The sequence below is a fragment of the Cryptomeria japonica genome, chromosome 6, assembly GCF_030272615.1.
Source record: "Cryptomeria japonica chromosome 6, Sugi_1.0, whole genome shotgun sequence".
NCBI lineage: Eukaryota > Viridiplantae > Streptophyta > Pinopsida > Cupressales > Cupressaceae > Cryptomeria > Cryptomeria japonica.
In genome coordinates, this window is record NC_081410.1 from 579815881 (window position 1) to 579842636 (window position 26756).

The 26756-nt window shown below is 39.1% G+C and overlaps 1 protein-coding gene across 4 annotated transcripts in view; it reads left to right on the top strand.

Moving 5' to 3' along the window:
- The first annotated feature begins 788 nt into the window (after window positions 1-788).
- The window catches only part of LOC131056616 (ADP-ribosylation factor GTPase-activating protein AGD3), a 218142-nt gene continuing 192174 nt past the window's right edge, over window positions 789-26756 (top strand). Inside the window, exons 1-4 of one of the 4 annotated variants that reach the window (XM_057990921.2) lie at window positions 796-1178; window positions 1683-1917; window positions 22398-22474; window positions 26510-26598. In XM_057990921.2, the coding sequence (XP_057846904.2) occupies window positions 26570-26598 (29 nt within the window). In that variant the 5' untranslated portion in view covers window positions 796-1178; window positions 1683-1917; window positions 22398-22474; window positions 26510-26569. Of the gene's footprint in view, window positions 1179-1682; window positions 1918-22397; window positions 22475-26509; window positions 26599-26756 lie in introns of all 4 variants that reach the window. The other 3 variants (XR_009108732.2, XM_057990920.2, XM_057990922.2) reach the window with 3 other exon arrangements.

Below are 26756 nucleotides of genomic sequence, written 5' to 3' on the forward strand. Positions count from 1 at the left end.
AGTTAGATTCAATTAAAGCCTAAAATTATTTGATGACTTTCACGCAAAATTCACCATACGCATACTAGTCAAATGAGTCCAAAAACAATAGATAAAAGTGCTAAATATGTGTATTTCATAAATGACAATATTGTAAAAAATATATTTGAAAAACTTAAAACATTGACATTTCAAATAATATCAAAAAATAAAAAATCTAAAAAACAAACATGTTAATTATTTCATTTTTTTCTTTTCTTTCTATATATATTAAAAAATGAACCCTTAGCTTTTTGACAAAGTTGAATGGTTCTAAATGAGTCTAGAGAGTCTTGCTAAGTGTGAATGCTTGATCAAAGAAGATGAACTTAAGATCACACCAACAAATTACAAAATTATTCAAAATATTTATCTTCTCAACAAAAATATAACATTTTTCAAACATATTTAGTAGAGTCACCAATTCTATTAGATTTTTGATTGTATAAGAATTTTTTATCATCAATATTTACATCACACTCTTGATCCATCCTAAAAATGCAAAAGAATTCAAGAAAATGTAAGATCATTCCCAAAGAATTGTAAGATCGTACAATATTTTGTCCTCTTTGAAAATAAAATTAAGTTCATGATTTTCAGTGTTAAGCATTTAAATTTTACACCTCCCAGGAGGCGCACGCGTGGCAGAGCGTACACAAAAACTAACATTGTTAAAAATAATAAATAATACACAGAATGGTATAAACTAGAAATCTCGTATGGTTAACGGTCAGATTGTCAGGCCACGTGGAAAAGCATGTATAGGCCACGTGGATGAGTCGTAGAAACCGGACACGAACTCCGTCAATGCCAGTCACAACAAATGTCTATGTGGCAGTCCTCGATTGCCTCCTTTGTGGAGATTCGTCCGTCCTTAGGTTGAGCTGGCAGAGATGGTTAACGTGTTTCAGCCCTTTTCTGAGCTAGTCGAAATCGTGGGTGTATATGTCGTGAGACAGCTCGTAGGGTTTACATTTGCAGGTCCACCTTTGACTATATATCTAGGGCATTTAGAGCGGTTAATGAAGTGAAATGATATGCCCCTAAATTAAGGGATTGTTTGAAAAAAGAAAGGCCTAGGGGAGCACATTTACAGAGCTGATTAGACTGTCATCATGAATTTTGGGAAGCTGGATGACTCGCCTATGTTTCGGAAACAGGTCAGCTGTACTTGCATTTTATTGTGCTTTGTTTTTTCTACTTTCACTTCTGGCTTTCGCTCTGAATTCCTTTTGGATAAATGGTTTAAGATTGAGTCAGATCTTTGCGATCTCAATAATGGAGGGGATCTGCTTGTAGCTTGTACAGATTTTTGAGTTTTTCTCTGTTTAGACTTTTTCGCCGCTCTCTATTTTTATGATTTCTCTTCTATTTCAGTTTTGTATCACTGTATTCTGGATGCTTTTTATATATTTGTTGAGCAAATGGGGTTTGAATGGGGCCCTTGTAAAAGAATCATAACAAAATCCCACCATTTGCACATTTGTCCCTTATTATAATTCACTTTGCTAGTGCATGATAGCAACGTTTGACTTCAGCAAACTGAGATCTATGATATAATTGGCTAACAATAATGTCTGTCTAGAATTCTGGATGCACTTTATACCGAAATAATTATCGATTTAAGTTTCTGCACATTGGCATTGGCTATTCTATCTGAACAGCACCCTATACAAGATAAATAGGAAAATGCAACTTCTTGATACTGGGAACATGGGATTCACGTCCTCACACCAGATCCTAACTGTGCCAACTTCCATAGACATGCTCACCACTTCCGCGTCTGAAGGCCCTGCATCCTGCTCCACTGTCTAAAAATGCAAGCAGTAGCAGAAGGTGGCTCAATTGCATAGACAAACAGGCTTGCTGGGGCATGATCCTGATCACCCGTACTCTTATGTAAGGATTTCCAATACTCAATCCGTCTCATCGTTACCAATTTACCATCGTGCACTGATACTTCTGCTTTTGGAAATTATTTCCATCATTATTATGTTGGCCTATTTAATATGCTTTACTTTATGTCATGATTTAACTCTTCATTATCAATGTAACCTTTCTTTTCATCTCGCATTATAATTTTTCTTAGTACATCATAATCACCTCTCTGATACTTCTGCTTTTGGAAATTATTTCCATCATTATTATGTTGGTCTATTTAATATGCTATACTTATATCATGATTTAACTCTTCATTGTCAATGTAACCTTTGCTTGCATCTCGCTATATAATTTGTCCGAGTAAATCATAATCACCAATGACTGAGCTCTGGAAATATGTGAAAATATGAGCAATATGATCAGCTGCTTGGGCGTACTCATGGTACGTGTGCCAAAGTACAATTTCATACTTTGGCCCGCTCAAGGAATTTCTTTATATTTGGAGTTGCCTGTCATTACCTTGATCATTCACATTGGGTCCACTTAGACTATTGATCTTCTAAAACCTGTCTCCTTCTCCACTCTTAATCCTTCAACCATTGCCATACCTTTAGCCTTTTTGTTTGTAACTGGAAGAATGCTTTTTGTTGCTCCTACCATAAATCCCTAAGAAGAACTCTAAAACCCATTGAGGGTGAGGTCTAGTGTCCCTCTTTTTCATAGCTTTGGAGTCGTTTTTCCTTAGCAGAAGTATGTTCTAGATACTTATAAGTTTATCACATAGTTAGAAATTTTAGACTCAACAATCCAAAATTTTGTCTCGAAGTTGGGTCTCGGCAAAATAAACATAATCACACAAAAGAATAGAGATCAATGCATGAGAAGTACAAAGAATTAATTTAGATAATACACAAGTCTATGTTGATCATATTAACAATACTCGAAATTGAGATTGATTGAACAAACCAAGAGTATAAAAATAGGGACAAAATGTCATTTGCTTTTTACAAGTCAAATAAAGGAAAAATTTGGCCTTCCTTCTTGTGCAGCCCAAAATAGTTTTTATGTTTTGCTTTAAAAGACTGGAGCAAGGGCCTGGGGGCAGCAGTGCCCTGCAGGGCCAAGGGGCAGTGATCCTCACGGGGGTCAAGGGGCAGCATTCACCAATGGAGTTGAGGGATATTGCCCCTTAGAGGGTCTGGGGTAGTGCTGTGAGCGCATTCCTTGTCATGGTATAGGGTGGAGCCCCGGCCACTAAGCCCAAATGAAGGCCTTAGAGGCTACAAGGGCATGCCATTTTTCATAATTTTATTTCTTTTAACCAACTAGTAAATTAGTTCCTTTCAAATTGCACTCCCAATCATCTAACATTTAATTCAATCCATTGAGAATGAACTCGTTGAAGACAAAAATGATGAAAAATTGATTAAATGAGTAACAAATGAAAAAAATTGATATTATAAGGCCCAAAATTGTCACTTTTTTTTCCACATTGCCAAGTTTTTGCTTAGGATTTGCAAGTTCGAGGATGAGACTTGCTAAGTTTTTGGGGAAAAATCATGCAGAATTTGTGAGTTTCAAGGTTTGTTTAGCGTTCTAATGTAATTTGCTAGACAACCCAAAATAGAACAATGTGTGAGGTAAAACTTGTGATAAAGTCTACCAAAAGTTTTATGACTTACCACACCTCTACAAAAAAGTTATAAACAATCCATCATACTGAAGCATTATATTTTTATTGTTTGACGTCTGCTGTATATAGTTGTGCAGCTCACTAAACACTCACCAAAAAGGAAAGAGAATATTAATAGCACAGATGCAGCCCTGGACGAGACTGTTGAAGGGAACCAAAGGGGTATCATCCTCTGGTTTTTAGATTTGAGAGGTTTCATCCTTAGAATGGTAACTGAAAACTAAAGCAGGGGAGGGTCTTCTAACGGCCAAACACCTCAATTCGTAACATAAAGGAGGGCTCAAATCGTAGTGCTCGCATATGTTGACTGCCTTCCCAAAATAGAAAATGCTATTCAAGTCAAGATTTCGTTACATTTGAGCTCCCCACTTTGTCAACATAATGTTCCCTTTGAAATTCAATTCATAACTCCCCATGATGCTTTATCAGAAATTGATGTAATTGAATTTTAAATGTTGTACCCCTCTTATAGAAAATCACGCTGCAAAATTAGAGATGCTAAGAGTGAAATATTTTTTTATTTTTTATTGCCAATTTTCCCAAACCATAACCTCCCAGAACTTTTTATTTCTCTAATCTATTGGGAAAAATAAGTGATGGGCTTTTGGGTTGCTGCATGACGAAATAATGGAAAGGGGACATTACAAGTATGTCCTTCCTAGAATTGCTTGCCCATAAGTAGTGCAATGTTGGATGTTCAAAATCTTTGGCTCCTAAGTAGCATCCTCTATGGGTAGGCTCCTCCAACAAACCATAATAGGTGGGTCCCATTTCTCACTTTCTTCTTTTGTATTTGAATGATGGCATTTGGAACCAATATAAGTTTTCCTTCATCATCTCGGGTTGTCAGATCAATTGATGGTGCAATATATTGGCTTAGTGCACTTTTGAGGCAAGACACATGCAAAACATTGTGAATTCGACTGCCTATTGGTAACTTTAGCATATAGGCCACGTCACCAATTCTTTTCATGATCTTATCAAGTCCATGGAAGTGAGGTTTAAGCTTTTCCCCACTTCACTTCATGGAAGCTTTCTTGTAAGTCTGTAGGTGCAAGAAGACTGTCTCCAACCTCAAATTTCCACTCATCGTGGTGTTGGTTTGTATAATTTTTTTGTGATTCTAAACCTATTGTAAGTGATTTTTGAGGGCTCTTAAAATATATTGACTTAGCTTAACCAAGTCACTTGTTGCTAGTACCCTACTAACATTAAGCACGAAATCTATAATTGTTAGTGCATTATAACCATATAAAGCCATGGACATGTGATGGGTGTTGTAGTCGTTGTCATGCCCCCATTGAAAGAGGATAATAAATAATAAAGAAGAAACAAAAATCATAGAGTTCGACACTTGTAATTGGATTGGCAACTCTTAAACATACATCATTATCAAAGAATAATAATATGTATATTAAGGTCATCCTCCATCTGATTAGCAATCAATTAGAATATAAATATAATTATTTTGTTTAGTCACAGCAGCGGTTGAAGAGGCAAAGGCTTTGTAGAGGAGATGCCTCTTTTGAGAACGGTTATTTTTTGGCAAATGTTATGACTATTCATCCCCTCTTGAGGGCTATATAATTAAAGCAATATTATATTATTTAATGGTCATTTAGGATAGTTTAGTTTAATTAGTTAGTTTCTAATTTAGCTTTTGTTAAGAATTGTTTCGTTTAGAAACGTTGTCTTGTAATTGTCTTTAAATGTAACTTTGTTTTCATTAATCGAATATCCAATTACCATTTCATGGTACCAGAGCAGGACTAAAGTTTTTTTGCAAATTTTTTAAATAAAAAATTGTTTGCAATTCTAAATTTTTTTGGGAGAATTTTCTTAGTGATATATTTTTTGAAGGACTTAATAGTAGAATTTTTTTTTGAAAAATGTTGGTTTTGTTTTTCTGCAAATTGCAAACTTCAAAATTTGCATTTTTTTGTTTTGTTTCTGCAAATCGTGGGCTCTTTCTGTTTTGTGGTGACGAAGGGTTTGTTTCATCGCTCTTCTTCATGCGACACGTCTTCCACTTTTCCCATGACGGTTTGTGTTTTTTGTCTGCGAGCGACATGATTATGTTTCAGCCGTAATGGGGCGATTTCTTTCGCCATGTCTGCATTCTTCTGTCACCTACAACGGGTTTTTTCGGCTCCTCTGTGTATTGAAAGATTTCTTTTTCTGCATTTTTTTTCCTCATCACCTGTGTTGTTTGGTTGTGTTTTTACCATGATTCTTTTTCCACGATTGATGCGTGACAAGATTTTGCAACAAACGCATGGCCTTTTGCAACCCACGTTTTTGTGGGTCCTGTTGTGACGTTTTCACACATCGCTCCATTGCAAATGGAGACCCCCTACTTTTTAGGCCCTTCCGATCTTTTGGCTTTGTTTTTTGGGTCTTTTCGCAAAAGTCTTGTTAGTCTCTCTGCTTTGCGAGTGTTTGGGGTCATATTGATTAAATCTGCTTATTTTTTTGAGCGAATTTGGTGAAGTCTAGAGCCCGTTTCATCAATTTTAGGGTTTCTGCCTTTAGTCCTAGATTTTAGGGGTTTCTTTTAGAGTTTTGGAAAAACGAAACTTAGAATTGGAATCGGGACCCTTCAAGGAACCCCTTCAGGGGACCCTTCAAGGAACCTCATAGTAAAATTGGAATTGGGACCCTTCAAGGAATCTCACAGTAAAATTTGAGCGAATTCTGAGCACTTACTATTTTTAGTAAGTTTCATTGCCTCTCGAATTGGTCTAATTTTGCCAAAAATCAAACTTACTATTTTTAGTAAGTGCTTTCTTGACCTATTTTGTCCAAACCCTAACATTTTGAAACACTTATTATTTGGGAAAATCTATTTTTTGGTAGGTTCTTCACAGGAAAACACCGAGAACTGAATGTACCTGAAGACGTTGAAGACTGAACGTTCCTGAAGATCATTTCTAAATCCAGAAGAGTCACAAAGCAGACAGGGAGAGTCAGAAAATGGTTAAGTGCTGGAAGCCTATTCTTGAAGTGGAAAGCCAGAGAAATTTGTCTAAGTCTGGGAAATCACCCCAAATTCATATATGGTGGCCTGATCCTGAAGAAGCTCAAAAAATCCATTCAAGTCTGGGAAATCAACCCAAATTCATATATGGTGGCCTGATTCGGAAGAAGCTCAAAAAATCCATCCAAGTCTAGGAAGACACTTCAAAATCACAAGGAGATCAAAATGTTCTAAGCTCGGATAATTGAATGATGAATTTCCATGCCAGGGAGAAATCCACACATGAACTCAAAACAAGGCACCGAATTCAATTGAGTCCGTAATTCATAAAATAATGAAGAATCCTCCATCATATCAGTTTAGTGCTCAGATGTGTAGATGGGTGCCAAATCTAAGTACACTTGGAAAGTTTGAAAAACGAGTGAATCCTTCCACAAAGTGAAATAGCGCCCAGACATGAGGGAGGGCGCTAAAATGGATGACTCATTGAAAATTTTGAAAATCATGAATTCCTTGGCTATGGTCAAATGTCGCCTAGGAACTAAGGAGGGAGCTAAAGTGGTATGCTCATGGACAATGGACAAAATGATGAAATCCTTCTCCATGATGAAATTCCGCCCTACTCCTCTGGAGGGCGCTAAAACACACAAGGCATGGAAAGCAAGACAAATGATGAATTCCTCCACAAGAAAGAATTCTGCTCTAGGAGTTGGAAGGGCACCAAAATGGAATGGTCATGGAAGGAAGAAGAAATCGTGAATTTTTTCTCCTAGGTGATATGGCGCTTGGACACTATGGAGGGCGCTAGATTGAAGAGTTCTTGGAATGCACAAAGAAGTTAACAAATCCTTGACCAAGTCAAAATACCACCTCGAAATGAAGGAAGGCGCCAAATTGAAGAATGCTTGGAAGGAAGGAAAATTGTTGAATTCCTCCTCCATGGTGAAATTCCACCCAACACATAGGGAGGGCGCTAAAGAGGGGTAATGAAGGAAAATCCTCCAAATCATGAGTTCCTCCTTTTTTTCAAAAATCCACCCAAGGAATTGGCATGGCGCAAAATGGAAGGTCCATGGAATTCATGAAGTGGATGGAATTCCATGGCAAATGCAAGATTGCGCCCAAAGGTGATGAAGGGCGCCAAAGTGGGGGTTGCATGGAAAATGAACACTTGATAAAATTCCTCCTCCAATAAAGAAAAAAAAAACAACTACTTGAACAAGGAAAAGATGATGAAACGACTAAGTCAAAGAAAAATCAAAGGAAGGAAGAAATTCCATGGCAGAGTGAATTCCACGCCTTGAGAGGAATTGCACCCTACTCCTCAGGAGGGCGTCAAATTGGCCTAGGCATGGAAAATCCAAGAAGTTTCAAAATTCCATCACCAAGTGAGTTTTGTGTGTAAGGAAGGTACTAGGATGCCAAAACTTGATGATCATGGAAAGCTTCAAAATCACAAAATTCCTTACCAATGCAGAATCATTGCCCAAGTTCAAAGGCAGGTGCCCAAGTCAAGGTATCAAGGAAGAGCATGGAAAGGATAAATTTCCTCTATCAAAGTCAAAATCCCATATCCAGTCAGGAAGTCGAAAATTTTCTAAGGCATGGAAATATTGAAACTCCTTCACCAAAGTGAACTCCACACCCAAGCCGGAAAATTGAGGAAATTGTCTAAGGCATAAAAATCCAAGGGTCAAGGAGGAATGGAAAAGTGGAAATCCCCTCAGAAATTTTTTTGAAATTTCCATTTTTGGACACCAAATCTTATCAGATCCGAAAATTCTTGCAGATTTGGAATCATGAGAGAATTCTCTCTCTCCTAGACCCGGGTCCTAAATTTTAGGAAAGTTCCTAAAAAATAGGAGATGGTTGTAAATCATTAAAAAATCTCCTCCAAAGCAAGGAAAGTTCGAGAAACTTTATGGATCAAATTCTTCTCTCTTGAAGTTTTCTCTCCAAGGTTTTCTCGCCAAGTCGCAGCCGAGTCAACGCATGAAGAATTAATGGAGCATCTTTTGCATGTAGTCATCACATTTAGGCATTATGGCAGATTCCTTTTGCACGCAACCGTCGCATGTGGAGGTGATGGTGCATTTATGACATGATGGGGCAATTTTTGCATGGATGAATATTCAACACATGTTGGGCGAATTTGAAAGAGGTGGTACATTTAATGCACAATGGATGCTATTTTGGGTACTTTTGAATTGATTATATAAGGGTATGATGGGTTATTAATTGCCGATTCCCACCTTTTTGCATCTTGAGTGGAGAATCTTCTAGGGTGAAACCCTAATTAGGGTTTTGCATGTAATCATGGCATGAGGCCTATATAAAGGGGTGACCCCCCTCATTTGTGAGAGGAGGGAGACTTGTATGAAATTATTGCGATAAGTTTTTGAGATAATAACAGTGATGCATTGTTCTCTGATGGTGTTCACTTAAGTTATTTTTCAAAACTTGCATGGTTTCACCTTCCTCACTTAGAGTAGAATTTTATTTTCTCAGTTGTTAGATAAAGTGCTTTGATTTCAATGGAGAATGTAATGGTGTTTGATGAATTCCCATGGTTCATACTTTTTGCATCTTGCTAATTGTAAGTTGTAGTGTAAAGTTAGCCTGAACCCCCAAATTTGTGCTAAGTTCGATTGTGAATAGTCATTTGGATTGCGTCGTGTTGGGTATTCAAATGCACTTTCTGAATGTGAAGATCCTTCAACATCCTCAGAAGATTGCACCGGTTCTTGCAGAGTTGTATTTAAACTTGGCGAAGCAGAGCTTGGTTTATTTGGAGTTTGTCCAATAGAGCTTTATCTATTGATATCACTGCCCTTAGGAGTAGATTTGGATCCTTCTAAACCCTTTTCCCTTTATTTTCAGTTCATTTTAGTCCATTTGAAGCAAAAGCATCGCAAAATTGCCATATCTGATGATGGAGTTCCAACCACAACAAATAAGTGAAAGAACGATCCAAATGTAAGGCCCCTTGGATTACCTGCAATCACATCAGCCTACTGAGTCACGTCCGTAGCATAAAGGAACCTTGGAGTCGATTGTTTGAACTTCTTGCAATCTTAGCATGCAATCGCACTTTGATCAAGAGAGAGTAAGGTGACTATTGAAACTTTATTCTGTGTTCGACGTAGTCATAAAAAACACGTCAACAATCCTTTTTTTCAGATTTGCGAGATCTATTTGCGTTTTCATTTTTTTGAACCCATCCTAAGGTTTTGACCACCATTCTTCTAGTTTGAAATTTGCTAGGGTTTTTTGCAAATCAAAAGAAAATCAACAATGCTCATTTGTTTTTTTCCGTCAAAAGCACCTAGAAAAATCAAAGGTCTTTTTTTGTAGACACTCACCTTGGGATTTGTGTTTGGTAGCATATTTTAGTGCCTTGGGATCTGTGATGGCTATTTTTTGATTTGAGTTTACATTAGAAGCTTTTGCCTTGTTTTTTGTGCCTACACAAGGTTGACCACTTTTGACCTGGTTATTCGTGATGGCGTTTTTGACCAAAATTATGTTGGAAAGTAGTTAGAAGTTCAATAATCGTAATTACAACACGTGGAAACAACACATGCTTACAATATTTAAGTATTAGTGCCTTGACTAAATTGTTTTGGGTAAGACTACTCGTCCCTCGACGACCGGAAAAGACTAGGATGATGTTGATGAGCACAACTAGGAAGCGGTGATGTTCATCAAATGATCACCGATAATCAGTTGCCTCAAGTGCAGTTTAGCAAGACAACTAGAGAGATTTGGACTCATTTGAAGGATCTCAATGAAACCTCAGATAAAAGCAGAGCATTTTTCTTGAGGGATATGCCGTTTTCCATTATGATGGACGATAAGATGTCTCTACAGGAGCATCTTACGAAAATCATGTCCGGGTTACTGCTTGTCCCTTCGGCCAATGGTTGTCCCATTATCCGTGTGCCATGTAGTATACTCCCGTGCTTTGGATAAATTTCGGCAACAACGCCAGATGTTTACCCTCTGGGTGAACAGTTTAGAACATACAGATAGAATATTCAATGCAAAACAATAATGCCATAGATACCAGATAAGATCAAGCAAATATATGAGATATAATTTCCATTCATAATCATGCGTGTCTTTACAAGTGACCTTCCATGGTATATAAAGGAACCGAGGGGGTGTAAGGGGCAATCGTCGCACCCGTAACTACCATCCCTAGGTTACCATACTAACAAAGATGAGTACTACTTAATTAACTATGGTTTTATTCTCGTACAATATTACCAATAACATCATCCCCCCCAAAAAACAAGGTCGTCTCCGGACGTCTTACAAACAAAATGGGGAATACTTTGTTACAACAAAACCCAAAATCAGAAACTAAGGGGGTGTAGAGGGCGTCCCTGATGAAGAGGGTGCCGATGTGCGGGGTGCGGTTGTCAAGCGAGCCCGTAGCTCATAGACCTGCTCAATCCGTAGCTTGAGGTCCCGCTCCGCAACCATTTGGCGTTCCATTGCTATCTTCACCATCATTGCCGCCTCCAAGACCTCTTTATCTTTCTGCTCTACCATCTCCGAGGCACTACCCAGGGGACTCTCCAACATAACCCTGTCCTCGCGGGTGTCCGCCAACTCTACCTCCAAGGCACCCTTCGCCGACCTCTACTCGGCTAAATACTGAGTCCAAGGTAGCGCGCTCTGCATCCCATGAGGCCTTCTCTTGAGCCAATTGCTCTTTGTGCGACTCCTCCATTTGCTGGAGTCGAGCAACCAACTCGTCTCGTGCCAACAAAGTCTCCTGGCGCTAGGTCTTGGTACTCTTAGCAATAAACTACGTCCTCCACAACTCATAGTAGGTCTCTCGGAAAACCTGCTTGATCCGCCGCAACAAGGACTGTCTACTGGTCTCGCCAACCTGTTCGTGGAGGCCGCAATCCTCCAACATCTGTAAGATTTCCGTAGCAGGCCATCCACCAGACTCAAAACACTGTGCAAAGTGTGTCGTGCACCGTCCCCTCATAAACCCGAGTAGCTGCTCCAACTCCTCTGTCCGAGCATCTCCTTGATTGTAGTTTTTTTTTTTTTAATTATTACTTCTTTGTGAGGATTCAGGGTCGGTCAATCGCCTCTGCTCGTGATATAGTTTTAATTTCGAACCATTGGTGCTGCCTGCAACCTCCCGTCCATCCAGTGTCGACAACTTCACTGCACTGTTCTCTGCCACCTCGCAGACTTTATATGGTCCTAACCATCGTACCTTGAATTTGCCTGGTTTAATCTCATTATGCCCATTATATTTCAGTACCAGTTGTCCTGGAGCAAACCTCATTTGTTTCAAGTGCTTGTCCTGCCATAGCTTCCTCCTTTGTTGGGCTGCCTCCGTAGCCCACTGGGCCATCATTCTTTTCTCATCCAGCTTGTTCAAGACATACAATCTCTCCCTCAGGCTCTCCATGTCCCCCAGTTTGTTCTCGATCGCAATGCGGAGGCTTGGCACCATGAATTCCGCTGGCACAACAGCTTCCTACCCGTACATGAGTTGGAACGGAGTCTGGCCGATGGTCACCTTGTAGGTTGTTGGGTAGGCCCACAAGACCGAGGGTAATTTTTCTTCCTAGTCTTCTCCCTCGACATCGCACGACTTGTAGATTACCCCCACGAGAATCTTGTTGGTAGCCTCGGCCTGCCCATTGGCTCGCGGGTAATAGGGGCTAGACAATGAATGAAAAATATTAAATTCAGTAGTGATGAGTTTAATAATGTGGTTCACAAAATGTCCACCCCTATCGCTAATCAACTGCATAGGGATACCATACCATGTGATGATTTGCTCATAAATGAATCTCGCTGTACTTATGGCTGAGTTGTCAGGTAGGTCCCGCGCTTCAAACCCACTTGGTTAAATATTCTGTGGCTACCACAATGTAGCGACACCTCCTGGCGCGACTGGCCTTGAGTGGTTCGATAAAATCCAACCCCCAGCGCTCGAATAGTTCCTGAGCATGCGGAGGGTTGAGGGGCATGAAATCCCTCTTTAGCGGCTTCCCCGCTTTCTGACACGTATCACAACCTACTACCCATTCTTTGGCATCGTTATACAATGTGGGCCACCACAGGCCTGCTAGCAACACCTTTCTTGCCGTAGTGTCTGGTCCCATATGGCCTCCTGCTAGCCCCTCATGTGCCTCCCTCAGAACGCTTGGCACCTCTTCCTCCATCACACACCGACGTAACACCTCGTTGGGTCCCATTTTATACAACAGTCCATTAATCAACTGAAACGTGCGGATTCTCAACATGAGTTTTCTTCTTCTCCCGGTGGCATACCTTGGGGGAATACGGAGGTGGAAAGATATTCTCCGATGACAGTATACCATGGTGGCAATACTGTGATCTTGAATAGGTGAGAATCTGGAAAGTTGTCATTCACCCCCTCTGGCGGCTCTCTGGACCTAATCCGGGACAACTAGTCAGCAATGACATGGCTCTTGCCTGGCCGTACAATTATTGTGAATGTGAACTCTTGAAGGAGCAGATCCACTTGCTTATCTTGCCTTGGATGATGGGTTTCTTTACCAGGTACATCAAAGCCGGGTGGTCCACATAGAAGGTGAAGGGTGTTGCCAGCAAGTAGTGTCGAAATTTTTGTATAGCATAGACAATTCCGAGGGCTTCCCTCTCGGTGGTACTATAGTTCTTCTCGGCTTTTGACATCAACCGACTGGCAAAGTAGATGGGATGATCCAACCCATGTCCCCTTTCTTGCCCCAGTGTAGCCCCAATGGCATAGTTCGAGGCATCCATGTGTAGGTGGAATTCTTGGCCCCAGTTTGGATAGGCCAGAATGGGTGCTGCCACCAGTCTCCTCTTGAGTTCCTCGAATGCTTCCCCTTGTGCCGATTCCCATATGTATGGTTCGCCCTTCCTTGTTAGTTTGTCCAATGGAAATGAAAGTTGGGCAAAGTTCTTAATTAACTTTCGGTAATATCCGATGTGTCCCAAAAATGACACGACTTCGGTCACATCAATGGGCGACTCCATTTCTCCAATTACCCGTACCTTATCAGGGTTAGTTTTCAGTCCAGCTTTACAAATGATATGGCCCAACAACTTCCCTTGTGGTACCATGAATCTACATTTCTGTGGATTTAAGGTGAGCCTCGCCCTTCGGCATCTCTCCATGCACTCTCTTAGCGCCACCAAGTGAGCGTCCTCGCTACTGAAAATTGACTAGTCATCCAAAAAGGCTTTAAAATTTCCCACAGACATCTTATTGAAGATTTGAAGGACTATCCTTTGGAAGGTTGCGGGAGCATTGCACAACCCGAACGACATCCGGTTGTACGCATAGACTCCATCTTCCACCACAAAGGTGGTCTTCAACTTGTCCTCCTTAGCTATCGAAATCTGGTTGTATCCTGAAAAGCCGTCGAGAAATGAGTACATTTCATGGCCAGCCACCTCCTTCAGGATGCTGTTTGTGAAGGGTATAGGAAACGGGTCCTTGATGGTGACTGCGTTAAGGCACCGAAAATCCACGCAAATGCGGATCTGGTTGGCCTCCTTCTTGAGTGAGATCACAATTGACGAGACCCACTCACTTGTCTCCACCCGAAATATGATGCCGGCCTCCAGCATCCATTCGATCTCTTCGTTCACTTTGGCAGCATAGTTCTTATTCATTCGGTACGGCCTCTTCCGTACTGTTTGGGCTCCCGGGACCAATGGTATCCAATGGACATACATTTCTGGCGGGATCCCCTTCAGATCCTTGTAGGACCATGCAAATACGTCCTTGTATTCTAGGAAGATTTTGAATGCTGCGACCTTCAGCACTGGGCTTCAATCGTCGCCTACCCAGATATTTCGGGGGTTGTTAGTGTCTCCTAAGTTTGTCTCCTTCACGGTGGGGTCTTCGTACTGCATTGGTCTATCCTTGGAGAATTCGTATGCTGGAACATCATTCACTTTGGCGTCTCCCTCCTTATACTCCATGTACTCTGGCGGGAATTCCTCCTTCTCGTCTGACTCATCCTCAATCTGTAATCTTGCTATTGAAAAAAAAATAAAAAATTAAGGGGAATATTACACACAAGTATGGTCATATGAAGAAAGATTGCAAGAAATGATTAGCGTTTGAGCAATTGAAGTAGGGAGGGTCTTAGTAGAAGGTCCATGTTGCAGAGAATACTAATTAGGAGTCTATCTTTTACGCTTTTATTGCCAAAAGACCAGTAGACCATGTTAAATCATTTGCCTAGTACATTGATTCTAGAGCTTCTTGACATTTCACTCATCGATGAGATTGGTTCATAAAATACACGCCATTTAGAGATTTTGTGTTCTTTGGAGGAGGCGAAGAGTATATTGTTGTCAGCAAGGGCAATGTTCAAATTTTCTTTGGAGGGAGCAATTTGATATTTGTCAATTTATACCATGTTCTAGACATGGAACTAAATCTTCACTCTGTTAGTCAAATTATGCGCCATTCTTCGAAGCTGGATGTTGTCTTTAGTGCACAGGAGTGCAACATTTGTTGACAAGGAGACTCGCACTACAGTTACTGTTGGCCTTGAGTATCATGGTCTTTACAGACTTGTTGACACTAGTGATTCTCAAGAGCATGCTATGGCAACAAAGAGTTCATCCATCAACACACTTTGGCATCCGCTGTATGGGCCCCTGAATGTTCATTATCTCTCTCAGTTGGCTCGAGAGGGTTTGGTTGTTGGGTTACCTAAGATTTAGTCATAGGCATTGGTGTTTGGGGAGCTTGCCAGGTAGGAAGGCAACATCAAACTCCTTTCTTAGATGGTGATGCTTGGAGAGCCTCCAAGGTCTTGCAGCTTCTCCTTGCAGATGTGTGTGGACCGGTGAACAGTGTATTAGTTGCTGGTAGTAGGTATGTTTTGTTATTTGTTGATGACTTCAGTAGGAGAATGTGGGTGTTTTTTCTTCAACACAATTTAGAAGTGTTTCCTGAATTTTAGAAGTTTAAGGCCTTAGTTGAAAAAGAGCTAGGGTGTCCCATCAAAACTCTTAGGTCAGATAACAGGGGGGAATTTTGTTTTACTAATTTCTCCAACTTTTGTGCACAACATGGCATTAAGTGCCAACTTACCACACCCTACACTTGTTGGCAATTTGGAGGAATTGATTATGTGTTGCATTGATGTTTTGTCATTGATGGCAACAACGATTGTTTTGGTTGTTTACCGGTTTCCGGTTGGTTTCGATGGAGTTGTTGGATTATGATATTGATCCGGTATGCTCCGATATGTTTTGGTTTGTGGAATTAATTTGGATTTTTCATTCATGCTATTCAGATGTGTATCACGATTAGTTGGTTCGGGATTTGATGACTTAGATACTATCATTTGTTCTAGTAAGGCTTTTAGTCACCGGTAAGGGTTTTATGGGCAGAGCTTTGTTGAAGCTCTTTTGATGCACGTGATAAGTGGTGTTGGTGCGACTTCTAGATGGCTTTCGGGATGCTGTTGGTTATCTTGTTGATTGATGGTGTTGGATTTGGGTCTAGACCTAATGGTGTCTTATTCGGCTAGGTTATGGACCGGTTTATGTAACGTGTTGGTGGGTAATCCCGATGCGTTACCAGATGGATTCATTGATTGGATTATGTTGTTTCGGTGTTAGGACGACTTGGTTGATCATTGGATTGCGGGTTAATGTAATGAATTTATTGTATTATCTTTTAGGTGGTCGACCTAATTGTTTAGGTCCCAGGTTGGTATATATATGATGTAAGATCTCTTTGTAGATCATGGGGATTAATGGGATTATGGTTATAGGATGGTTATGCGATTATCCGTGTGCGAATAATGCGGTAATCATATGCAGGAGTTTTGGTCGATCATAGGTGATCGAATTGGGTTGATAAGAGAGGTTTAAGACCTCCGGTATTGAGCTTAACCGAAACTGTACTCGGGCATAGGAGATGCTATCTTTTTAGTTCACTCTTCTTTCCGGATTGTAGTCTGGATTTATTTTGTAGTTAGTGGGGCTTGTTTTGTGATGAGCAGTGCGCTCTAGGCTGTTGGCCTTCTTGCATGTGCAGGCCCCTCATTTTGTAAACACATATGTACTGCAAAAGTATTATCTGATAGTGGGTAGGCTTCCCACTGTGGTTTTTCCCTTTACCGGGTTTTCCACGTACAAATATTGGTGTCATGTGTTCTGGATGGATGGTAACTATTCTATGATTTATGTTTATGCTTAATTGCTATATCAGTTATTCCGGTTTTTGGTTTATGCATTCCGGTATTGGGTTTATGTGTTTCGGTAATAAAGATTCGAATGCTTAAAGTTCTGTAATTTGTTGACAATTGATTCACACCCCCCCCCCCCCTCTGTTGTCCTCTGGTTATCTGAGTTGTCTAAGAACACTCCCTAGCAGAACGATGTTGTTGAGCAAATAAACGACACAATCACTGAAATGGCCCGTTCTATGTTGGAGCATAGACACGTTCCTACAAAATTTTGGGCTGAAGTAGTCTACATTGCAGTTTACCTTTTGAATGGGTCTCCCACATGGGCGATTAAGAAGATGACCCTAGAGGAAGCTTGGTCTGGGAGGAAGCCCAAAATCAACCATTTAAAAGTTTTTGGCTCTATTGCTTATGTTTGGATTCTAGTTGCAAAGAGATCAAAACTATATTCCAAGAGCCCAAAAATGATGTTCACGGGTTACAGTGACAACCATAAGGCTTATCGATTGATTGATGTAGACATTGATTGTCTCATATTTAGTTGAGATGTTGTGTTTGATGAAGGAGGGCCTTTTTCTACCCACTTCTCTTGTTTTGAGTCTTGAAGATTAGCCTTTCAAGGCGGAGGATTTGGGTGTTCAACTTTCCTTAGATCCACCTAAAGGGAGAGATTTTGTTGGTTTTGAACCAGAGAATGTTGAATCTCCTAGGCAAGATCTTGTTCCACCAGAATTTCCTCAAGAAAACCTAGATCAGCATCTCGATGAGTTTCTTCCAGACACTCCTATTCATGCCGATCCTCCGGTGTTAGATACAAGTGCATTTCCTTGTTGACCTAAATAGTGGGAAAAGACCATTGGTGTTGTTCGTAATGATGAACTTGTTGAGGGGAGATCTTCTAGAGGCAAGAACAAAAAGAACACAATAAATTTTGCTCTCATGGCAAATCTTTAGAGTATTTATGAGCTTTAAATGTATTTCGAAGAAAAATGAATACTTGAATGGGAAAAGGCTATGGAAGCTGAGTATCATAGTCTTTAGAAGAACAACACTTGGGTTCTATCAGATCTTCCACCTTGAAAGAAACCCATTGGTTACAAATTGGTCTACAAAGTAAAGTACAAAGCTGATAGAACTCTTGATAAGTATAAAGCTCGATTAATGGTTAAGGGCTTCTTGCAAATTGAAGGCATTTACTATGAGGAAACCTTTGCTCCTACAACAAAGATGAGCACCACCTGGCTTGTTCTAGCCATTGCAACACAATTTAGTTGGAAGGTGCAAGAGTGCCTTCCTCAATGGTGAATTGGAGGAAGAAGTCTACACGACTCAACTTCAAGGTTTCAAGGTTGCTGGTAAAGAACACCAGGTATGTAGACTGGTGAAAGCACTCTATGGCCTCAAACAGGCTCCTCGGGCATGGTACATAAAAATTGATCAGTATTTGGATGGACAAGGCTTTAAGAGGAGTCCTAGAGATCCCAACTTGTATGTCAAGAACACTGGTAGTGAGATCATTTTTCTTGTCATCTATGTTGATGACTTGATCATTATAGGTAGTGTGACACATTTGATTGAATAGATCAAACAAAATTGTGCTAGTCTTTTCATATGACATATTTGGGACTTTTGCATTATTGTCTCGGTGTAGATGTTTGGTAGACTAGTGGCAACATCTTTATTTCTCAGTCAAAGTATGCCAGGCGTTTGCTGGATAAGTTCAAGATGGATGATTGCAAACCTTCATCTACACCTATGGAGAAAGGGTTGAAACTATCAACCAAATCAGATTCACTTGTGATGAATGGATCAACATTCAAGCAACTAGTTGGCAGTCTCATCTACCTAACAACCACTAGACCTGATCTTAGTTATGTTTTGAGCTACATATCTCGCTTCATGATAGCCCGTAAGACAAAACATTGGGTTGCAGCGAAGTGTGTACTGAGAAATGTGAAGGGTACACTTGAATTTAGCATTCTATATAGCAGAAGCAAAGATCCTCAGCCGATTAGTTTTACAAACTCAGATTGGGAATGTTCTATTGATGACATGAAGTCTACTTCTGGGTATGTCTTCAGTCTTGGCACAAGCGCAGTCACATGGATTAGTAAGAAGCAGCAGGCGGTAGCTCTTTCCTCAACAAAAGAAAAATATTGGGGAACTGTAAAAGCAACATGTGAGGTAGTTTGGCTATGAAGGATTTTTTTTGACATGCAAATGTCTCAAGCAAGTCCTCCTCTCTTATTCTGTGACAATCAAGGGGTGCTGAAACTTCCCAAGAATCTAGTCTTCCATGAGCGCACCAAACATGTCGAGCTTCATTGCCATTTCATCCAATAGCTTGTAGAAGATGGATCATACAGTTGCAGTATGTTCCAACTGAGGATCAGATTGTAGACATCCACCAAGTCTCTTAGCCTAGACAAGTTTGTAAAATGTAATGTCCTCGTATGTTAATGCTTAGGAATAAGGGACAATTAACTTAAAAATCAATTGCAAGAGACTTCTTCCTAAAAAAACCTTTACAATGAATTTGAGTAGTGGCAACTGCAAAGTTAAATATCTTGTTACTATGCAAGAATAAGATCGTTGACAATGCTGGTATAATGATGATGATACTTATGCTCAACCATTTATCTTAACTTGTGGAATGGTATGTTTTAAGCATAGTATCATTTGATGTACAAGATGGATCTGATTTAGTCTATCTTTATGTAGCAAGGTTTAAGGACTATATCGTTACCAATATATCGATCAAAATATCTTTGATATCTGAACGGTTTTCTGGTCTGCAATATATATATGTCTGATGCTTGTCTTACAATCTTTCAAACAATATGAAGTTGTTGCTGTTTCATATATCACAGTGAAAATATGCAGATGATCTCCTTCGATCGACTTATTTGCTTATTTGTTATAATTCTCATGAAATGGTGATGTGACAATAATGGTTGATCCTTAAGGAATGCTGTGTCTAATATTACTCAATAAATATGTAAGTTCTTTCTGCTATTTGGTTCGATAAGACCTTCCACTATAATAATATAACCTGTCTGATGTAAATATTACAATGACGATCTTCCTTGGTACCGTTTCTGATATATGACACTGGATATATGCATTCTAGCCCCTTATGACTGCTGCTCACTCTTGATTGACCCAATGTTGGATAAGAAAATTGTTGGATGTGGTTGTTCATTGCTGCTGCTAGGATATGTTGTTGTCATTGATGTCAACATATTCCTGTGATTTATTCCGGTGAGATTGAGAAGATTTTCTGATCCAGTTTTGTAGTTTAGTTTTGCTGATCACTGCTTTGCCGAATCCGGTATTTCCTCCGGTATATTCCGGTGTGATCAGATCTGGTGCTGAGATTTTGGGATATTGTTCTGGATGATCTTGTGTATCTTTATTTCAAATGGTTTGTGATTTGGTGCTCCGCAAGTTATCTTTCTTCGTGGCAGTTGCTGATTGGTTGTGTTCTTGAGCTTCTAGACGTTGATAGATGAAGATTTGAAAAGTGGCATTGGTGCAACTGTTCCAGATGATTCTAACGTGCTTGATGGTTTTTCCTGGTCGTGTCCTATTTGTTCTGGCAATCCACATTGATCGTTGTGCAAGTTGTTGGTGATTTCTATAAACCGGTGGTGATTTACGTGTTATGCGGTATTTTTGGTGGTGTAGTGTGTTGCAGTTGATCTTGGCGTGATTTTCGGTGGATGTGATCATTTGGGAATTTGAATTAGGTCCATGCTATGTAATGTAAATCATTATATTGGTATGGTGATCGATCTTTGTATCGTGTAATGTAATTTTGTAATTGTGAGTTGTGGGTTGAAGGTTTAGCTGACCTTGTTATCAAGGTTGATGATTTGTATATGTGGGTGAGATATTCATATAATTTGAGTATTGGTATTGTGTCTGCATTTTCAGAGAGAGGTGAATGTGTGAACAAGAGATTTATCATTCAGTGAAGTGTTGAGGTGAGATTGCAGTTGCAGAGCAGACAATTGTGCTTAACCAAAACTGTCATCGAGCATTTGTAGCTGCTATCATTGCAGTTCATTTCTTCCGGATTGTAGTCCGAATCATATTGTAAGTCAGTGAGACTTCCCTGAGAGTTGTAGCCTTCCGGTCAAATATCTTTTGAGCAGTGAGCTCTAGGCAGTGTGCCTAAATGCATGTGCATTCCCCATTGTAATATTCTCACATACTACTGCAGAGTATCATCTTATTGTGGGTAGGTTCCTACCGTGGTTTTTCTTTAACCGGGTTTTCCACGTCAAAAATCTTGGTGTATGTTCCGGTGAAGACTGATTCACCCCCCCGCCCCCTCTCAGTCTTCCTTCTTGATTGCTGCTAACAAAAACAAAATCAGAAAAAAATGTTCCATCTCCTTTAAGTATGATTATGGATGCCTTCTTATATCTTATGGTACGAATGATAAGTCATGCTACCAAAGGGCATGTCTTATTATCAACTCCTTCCCCTTGTGTTAATTGGACCACTTCATGACAACTCCAAATCGTTGCATACATAGTCCATATCGGTTTGTATATAATAAAAATAGTACCCTTTCATTACGAGAATTGGCTAATCTTCTTTACCTGTTAGTCTCCTTTAGTAATCGCTGTCATTCATCACAAGGTAAACCGCTTTCTTAACATCGTGCCTCTTCAAGGATACCTAATCATTCTTAATCGATATTAACATCCATTATTTAACTGTGTTTGCATTAGTTTGGATGTCGATTAGTGGAGGATCAACACTCCAAGCTTAATTGATTTGTTATTCATTAGTCGACATGCTTAATATCATCGATTCCTTTAGAATACCATAATCACCATGACCAATCTCTTGACCCGCATACATGAGGATGTGAATGCTGTTGATAAATCGCTATCTAATTAACTCTTTAATTATCTCCAAGGATTGCCACAAAATAATCATTGATTTCTGTCAGTATGATTATTATAAATAAGACTCTCTCTCTCTCTCTCTCTCTCTCTCTCTCTCTATATATATATATATATATATATATATGCACACAGACACATATTTATATACATATGTATATATATTTGTATAGATGTATATATGTATATATATACATGTATATAGATGTATACATGTATATAAGTATATATATACCTATGTATATATATGTGTCTATATTATATCTGTATATGTATATGTGTGTGTATGTATATATATTATATATGTATATAACTATATATATGTGTACATGAATGTACACACATGCTTATATGTATGTATATGATACATGCTTATATGTATGTATATGATATATATGCATCTATATGTATGTATATATACAGAATAAAGCTGGAGTTCCTACATGGGTGAAGTAACATTGCTAAATGGACTATTTACTAAAGCTAATGGGTTGCCAGTTTTAGAGACTTAGACACATATATGATGTCTATATGAATAGAATTGTAGTAAGATAAGATGTCTCTCAATGAAACATATATTTCTAAGGTTCATAACGAGAGTTTTTGCTTGCACTAGCTTTTGCGAATTCCAGAAGTACTTTCAATTGCAAACCTCAGCTGTTCATTAATTTACATTTGCCGTTGTATTTCTGCTACAGGTACAAGCATCAGAAGAAAATGCAGAAGCATTACGGGAGCGTTGCCAGAAATTTTACAAAGGATGTCGGAAATATACGTGTGTTTCTGATAAATCTCATTGTATCCTCCTTTGTGTTCATTCTCTTGGATAAATGTTCATTTTAATATTTTTGTAAGGGCATATCAGTGATCTTCAATGGCATATGTGCATACTCAAAGGAAGTTATAACTTTTTTTCTATAGTTATCTGGAATTACATTGAGATTGATGAAGACATATATGTGCTGAAATTATTCAATCAAATACTCTCTCCATTATCATTGACCTTCACCAGTTCTTGTCATACTAGAACTATGGAAGCTTGAATATTATTGCAGACAGGGACTGGGTGGCTAAGGTAGGCAACCAGTCCAAGAAGCGACACACACACTCTAGTTATCAACAGCAGAAATAGTAGTAACTCAGAATTTTTGACAGCAAACAACAGTAATTCAATATTTCCTTATCCTAACTTCAGAAACAAGAGATAAAAAATTCAGAAAAGTTAAAATGTTGGAAATTTCTACCACATCTTCACTTAAAGGTACCTTGTCCTAGGCACCAGCCTTAGCATCACATAAAATAACAACTTATTGCAGATACAGCCATACAGCCTACTCAGAAAATACATAGTATTAACTTAGAATTCATCCCAAGTTCTTTGACCAGCATCAATCATGTGCAGATCCTCTATCACTGTCCTTGTCTCTCTTTTTCTGTATCCTACATCATATATCCCTGTATCCAGTGGTCGTTTGAGATAAAGGCCACAAAAAATGCTGCCAATAGAGTCCATTTTTTTAATAACAATGATCTGCCACTTCTGTTAAATTGCCTAGAATAGGACAGTCACTGCTAGCCAATAATAGTTGTAGGAAGTAACTGCAGGTCAGAAGTCTGCAGCAAAGTGGATAAGGAAAATGGTTACCCATAATAGCGAATGAAAGGGGAAGGCCTCTAGGTAACTACCTGTCAGAGTGTTTAAGACTCCATCCTCCCATAATCTTCACATTTATTCCCAAATGGAGCCACCAGAAGTAATTACTTGTCATGCAGGTCCCATTAATCAATTTGCAGGTCATAAGATTATAAAGTGAAACCGTCCCCCGCTATGACATAGAATTCTCATGTCATAGAGGATCATGCCAAGAAAAATAAAGGGAGAGATGTGAGCCCTGGGAGGAATATCCAAGAGTAACCAATCATTAGAGAGATAAGGGTAGGAAATCAATACCCAGTGGAAAGGAGCTAACCTACTAGAAGACTAAAAGTGTGGGTCTGGGCCAAGACATGTGAGCAGCAAATAAGAAGAATTTAGAATCTTCAAAAGATGCTGGTGGTGCCCACAGAAAAAGACGTCTAAGGAACAAGATTAACCCCAATAAAAGGACCTGCAAATAAGACCAAAACTACCAGCAAACACACAAAAATCAAACAAACGAAAACTGTTAAGCAGGAATTGGTGGTAAACCTGGATGCTCCCGCATCATATATCTGATGGTTAATCTTACTCCAAAATTATTGTCAAAACGAAAATCCAACATTTTTCAATCTGTCCAAGCCTTGCTCAATGTCGGATATGCAGATTTGTTCTTATCATGCTCAGGCTGCTTACAATCCATGGAAGAGACAACATAATACAATTTGTTCTCAGTATGTAACACTCTGAATAGAAATAATAATATCTTCAAATTTCTTGGGCACAACTCAATATCATTTTTAACAATGGGAAAGCTTGGTCCATCTACTGATTGTTTGTGAGGCCAGCAAAATGCCTATAATGCTTGCAATTAGAAGTTTAAATTATAAGGCAATTAACTTTTATGTTCATCTTTTGGATGAAATGTGATTTCTATTACTGAAAGAAGCTAAAAAGGAACAAATGCAAAGCAAAGGGTCAGATTAAATTTTAAATAAAGCAAGGAGTATGCCTTATCTTTAGCCCAATGTAAAGTCTAGATGTGAAATGATACAAAATTACAAACTGTTAATAAAATCCACAAATAGTAGTGGGATTGCAAAGCACAGTAAAATGACATAGCAGAAAACTGGGGTTCTATTATCATCCATGACAAAAAAGTAAGAAAGCAAAATATCAATATGAAGTGTGTTAGCCAAGTAATGCAAATTCAACAGCCCCATGCAATTACAGAAAGGCATAACAATAGCTGTATTTGTAATATGAGGTCCTTTAGAGATGCAAGAAAATTTCTAATCTTTAGTATCTGAGATGGGGGTATAGAGCCATTAACCGGTGTATATTCACTAGTATCAAAATTGATAATGTTGCCAAGAGAGTGGCCTTTGCTGATAGGGGCTGCTGTAGCTATCCTTGGAGGTAACAAAGCACTTTGCATTCTCCTAATATAGAAGGTTGATTTTTTGGAAGAGATAAAATATCTGCTTATATGGGCCTGGCTATACAATTTGTATTAAGTGCGGGGAGGATTGTTTGTCACTTTTTGATTGTAGTTAGCAATTAGAATTTGTTATGTATTGTTAATATTGGTTTAGCCAACTAGAAGTTGTGAATGAATGGTTATAAGTGGTTACCAACCATCATGGTCTGACCAAAAACAGTTGGGCCCTTAAAGAGAATAGGTTAAGGAAGCTGTCTGATCTGTGAACTGCTTTTCCTGATCTACTGTCATTGTAATTAAGCAATAACTTTGATAGAGCATCTAATCTGTTATACTTGTACAATCAATTTGGTATATAGTAACATACTGTTAGCTTCTGTATATTATTGCATTTGGTAGCATAATGATATAGCAATTAACAGTGAGGACTCTGTATAATAAGGATGGTAGATCTTGGAATGATGTGGGAGGTAACAATTCCTGACTGGTTTTCTCCTATGTGTTGGCATTAGCAGAAGCTGTGGGATGCTTGATTCCTAAGTTGGCAAAGATTGGGCAAACTGATAATGCAATTGATAAATAGGCCTGGGTGATCTTGCAATGCCTGACACCTAATGGCTAAAGGTCACAACCTATCTAATAAACAGGGACAATCATCTCTGTTTAGAATATTGGCAGAAGACAAACAGTTTAGTTCTCTATATCTTTGAATGCACATTGTTACTTCCCAAGATACCAAGATACCATAATAAACCGAACATTTGAAAATGAAATGTGCCTTAGTATTCACTTTACATGGAATGTGAAGCATATAAATCTTGTTCTCCTGAATATTATGGTGGTTAGTCTTAAGATAAAGCTGGTACAAAACACTTTCATTTGGCTAAAAAGGAATTTATGTTTATGTGACAGTGCTTATGCACATAGGTCTTTGGGAGATCTGGAAGAAACATTCTATAATTAGTGTCTACTTCAGGCTGAGATGCTGAAGAGGGTGGACTGTAGAGCCAAGTTGTCTTTATAAATTGTCTATAAAAGTCTCCGCAGAGCTTGCTCCCTACTCCTGTAGTATCTGTCAGGACTCAGCATAATGAGAGTGCTGATATTTATAGGCCTCTGAACTTTTGCTGTCTCTGATACCACTTCACTGTTACTTATCTGAAAACACTGTAAAGCTGCCCAACATCTGTCCATGAGTGCTGCATGGAGGTGTGCTATTTTGCTGTTGAAGAAACAATGATTGTCCCTGAGCACACCTGTCAGAGATAAACAGGGACAATCATCTCTGTGCCCAAAATCATCCCTGTAGGGAACAATTGTGTGCTTTTTGGGTGTTTTGGAGCTGGGCAGGATTGGGTTACTAGGAACCTCTCCATTCACATCCTTCTTTAGTGAAACCAAATTATTTATATTTGTAATTGGGTGTCTTTGAGCTAAACTATTTGTGCAACTAACAAGCTTTGAAAGTTAAAAATATTTCTGTCTTTGTAAAACATAAAACATCAGAAGGTTTTGAAATTCATTCATGCTTTGTTTCTAACCAACATGAAGCCTATTGATTATTTAGGGCTAACTCACATTTTGGTTATTGCAGCATGGTTGTACTCTTAAGCAGTAAAAAATACACCAGACCCCATTTCAAAGAAATGGAAAAAATGTTAGATGCATTTCAGATCAGCAAGCGTTGGATCTGTTTCTAACCTCTTTTTTTTAATTGTTTATCTTCTATTCAGAGTCATATGGATGTGCCTATGAGGAGGATCTTGTGATGCAGGTTGTGGCTTCTTTTGTAAATGTATCATTCCTACAAATTTCTCTGTTGGTAATGACACTATTTTGTCCTCTGCTGTTTACTTTTTTAATGTTAGAGTCAGGGTGTGATTTGTTTGTGCCCAAGAGGTATTTGGCGGATTGCTTTCTGGGTGTTTTGGGGCTGTGCGGCTGTGGTGATACTGGAGCATCAGTTCACATTCTCCTTTT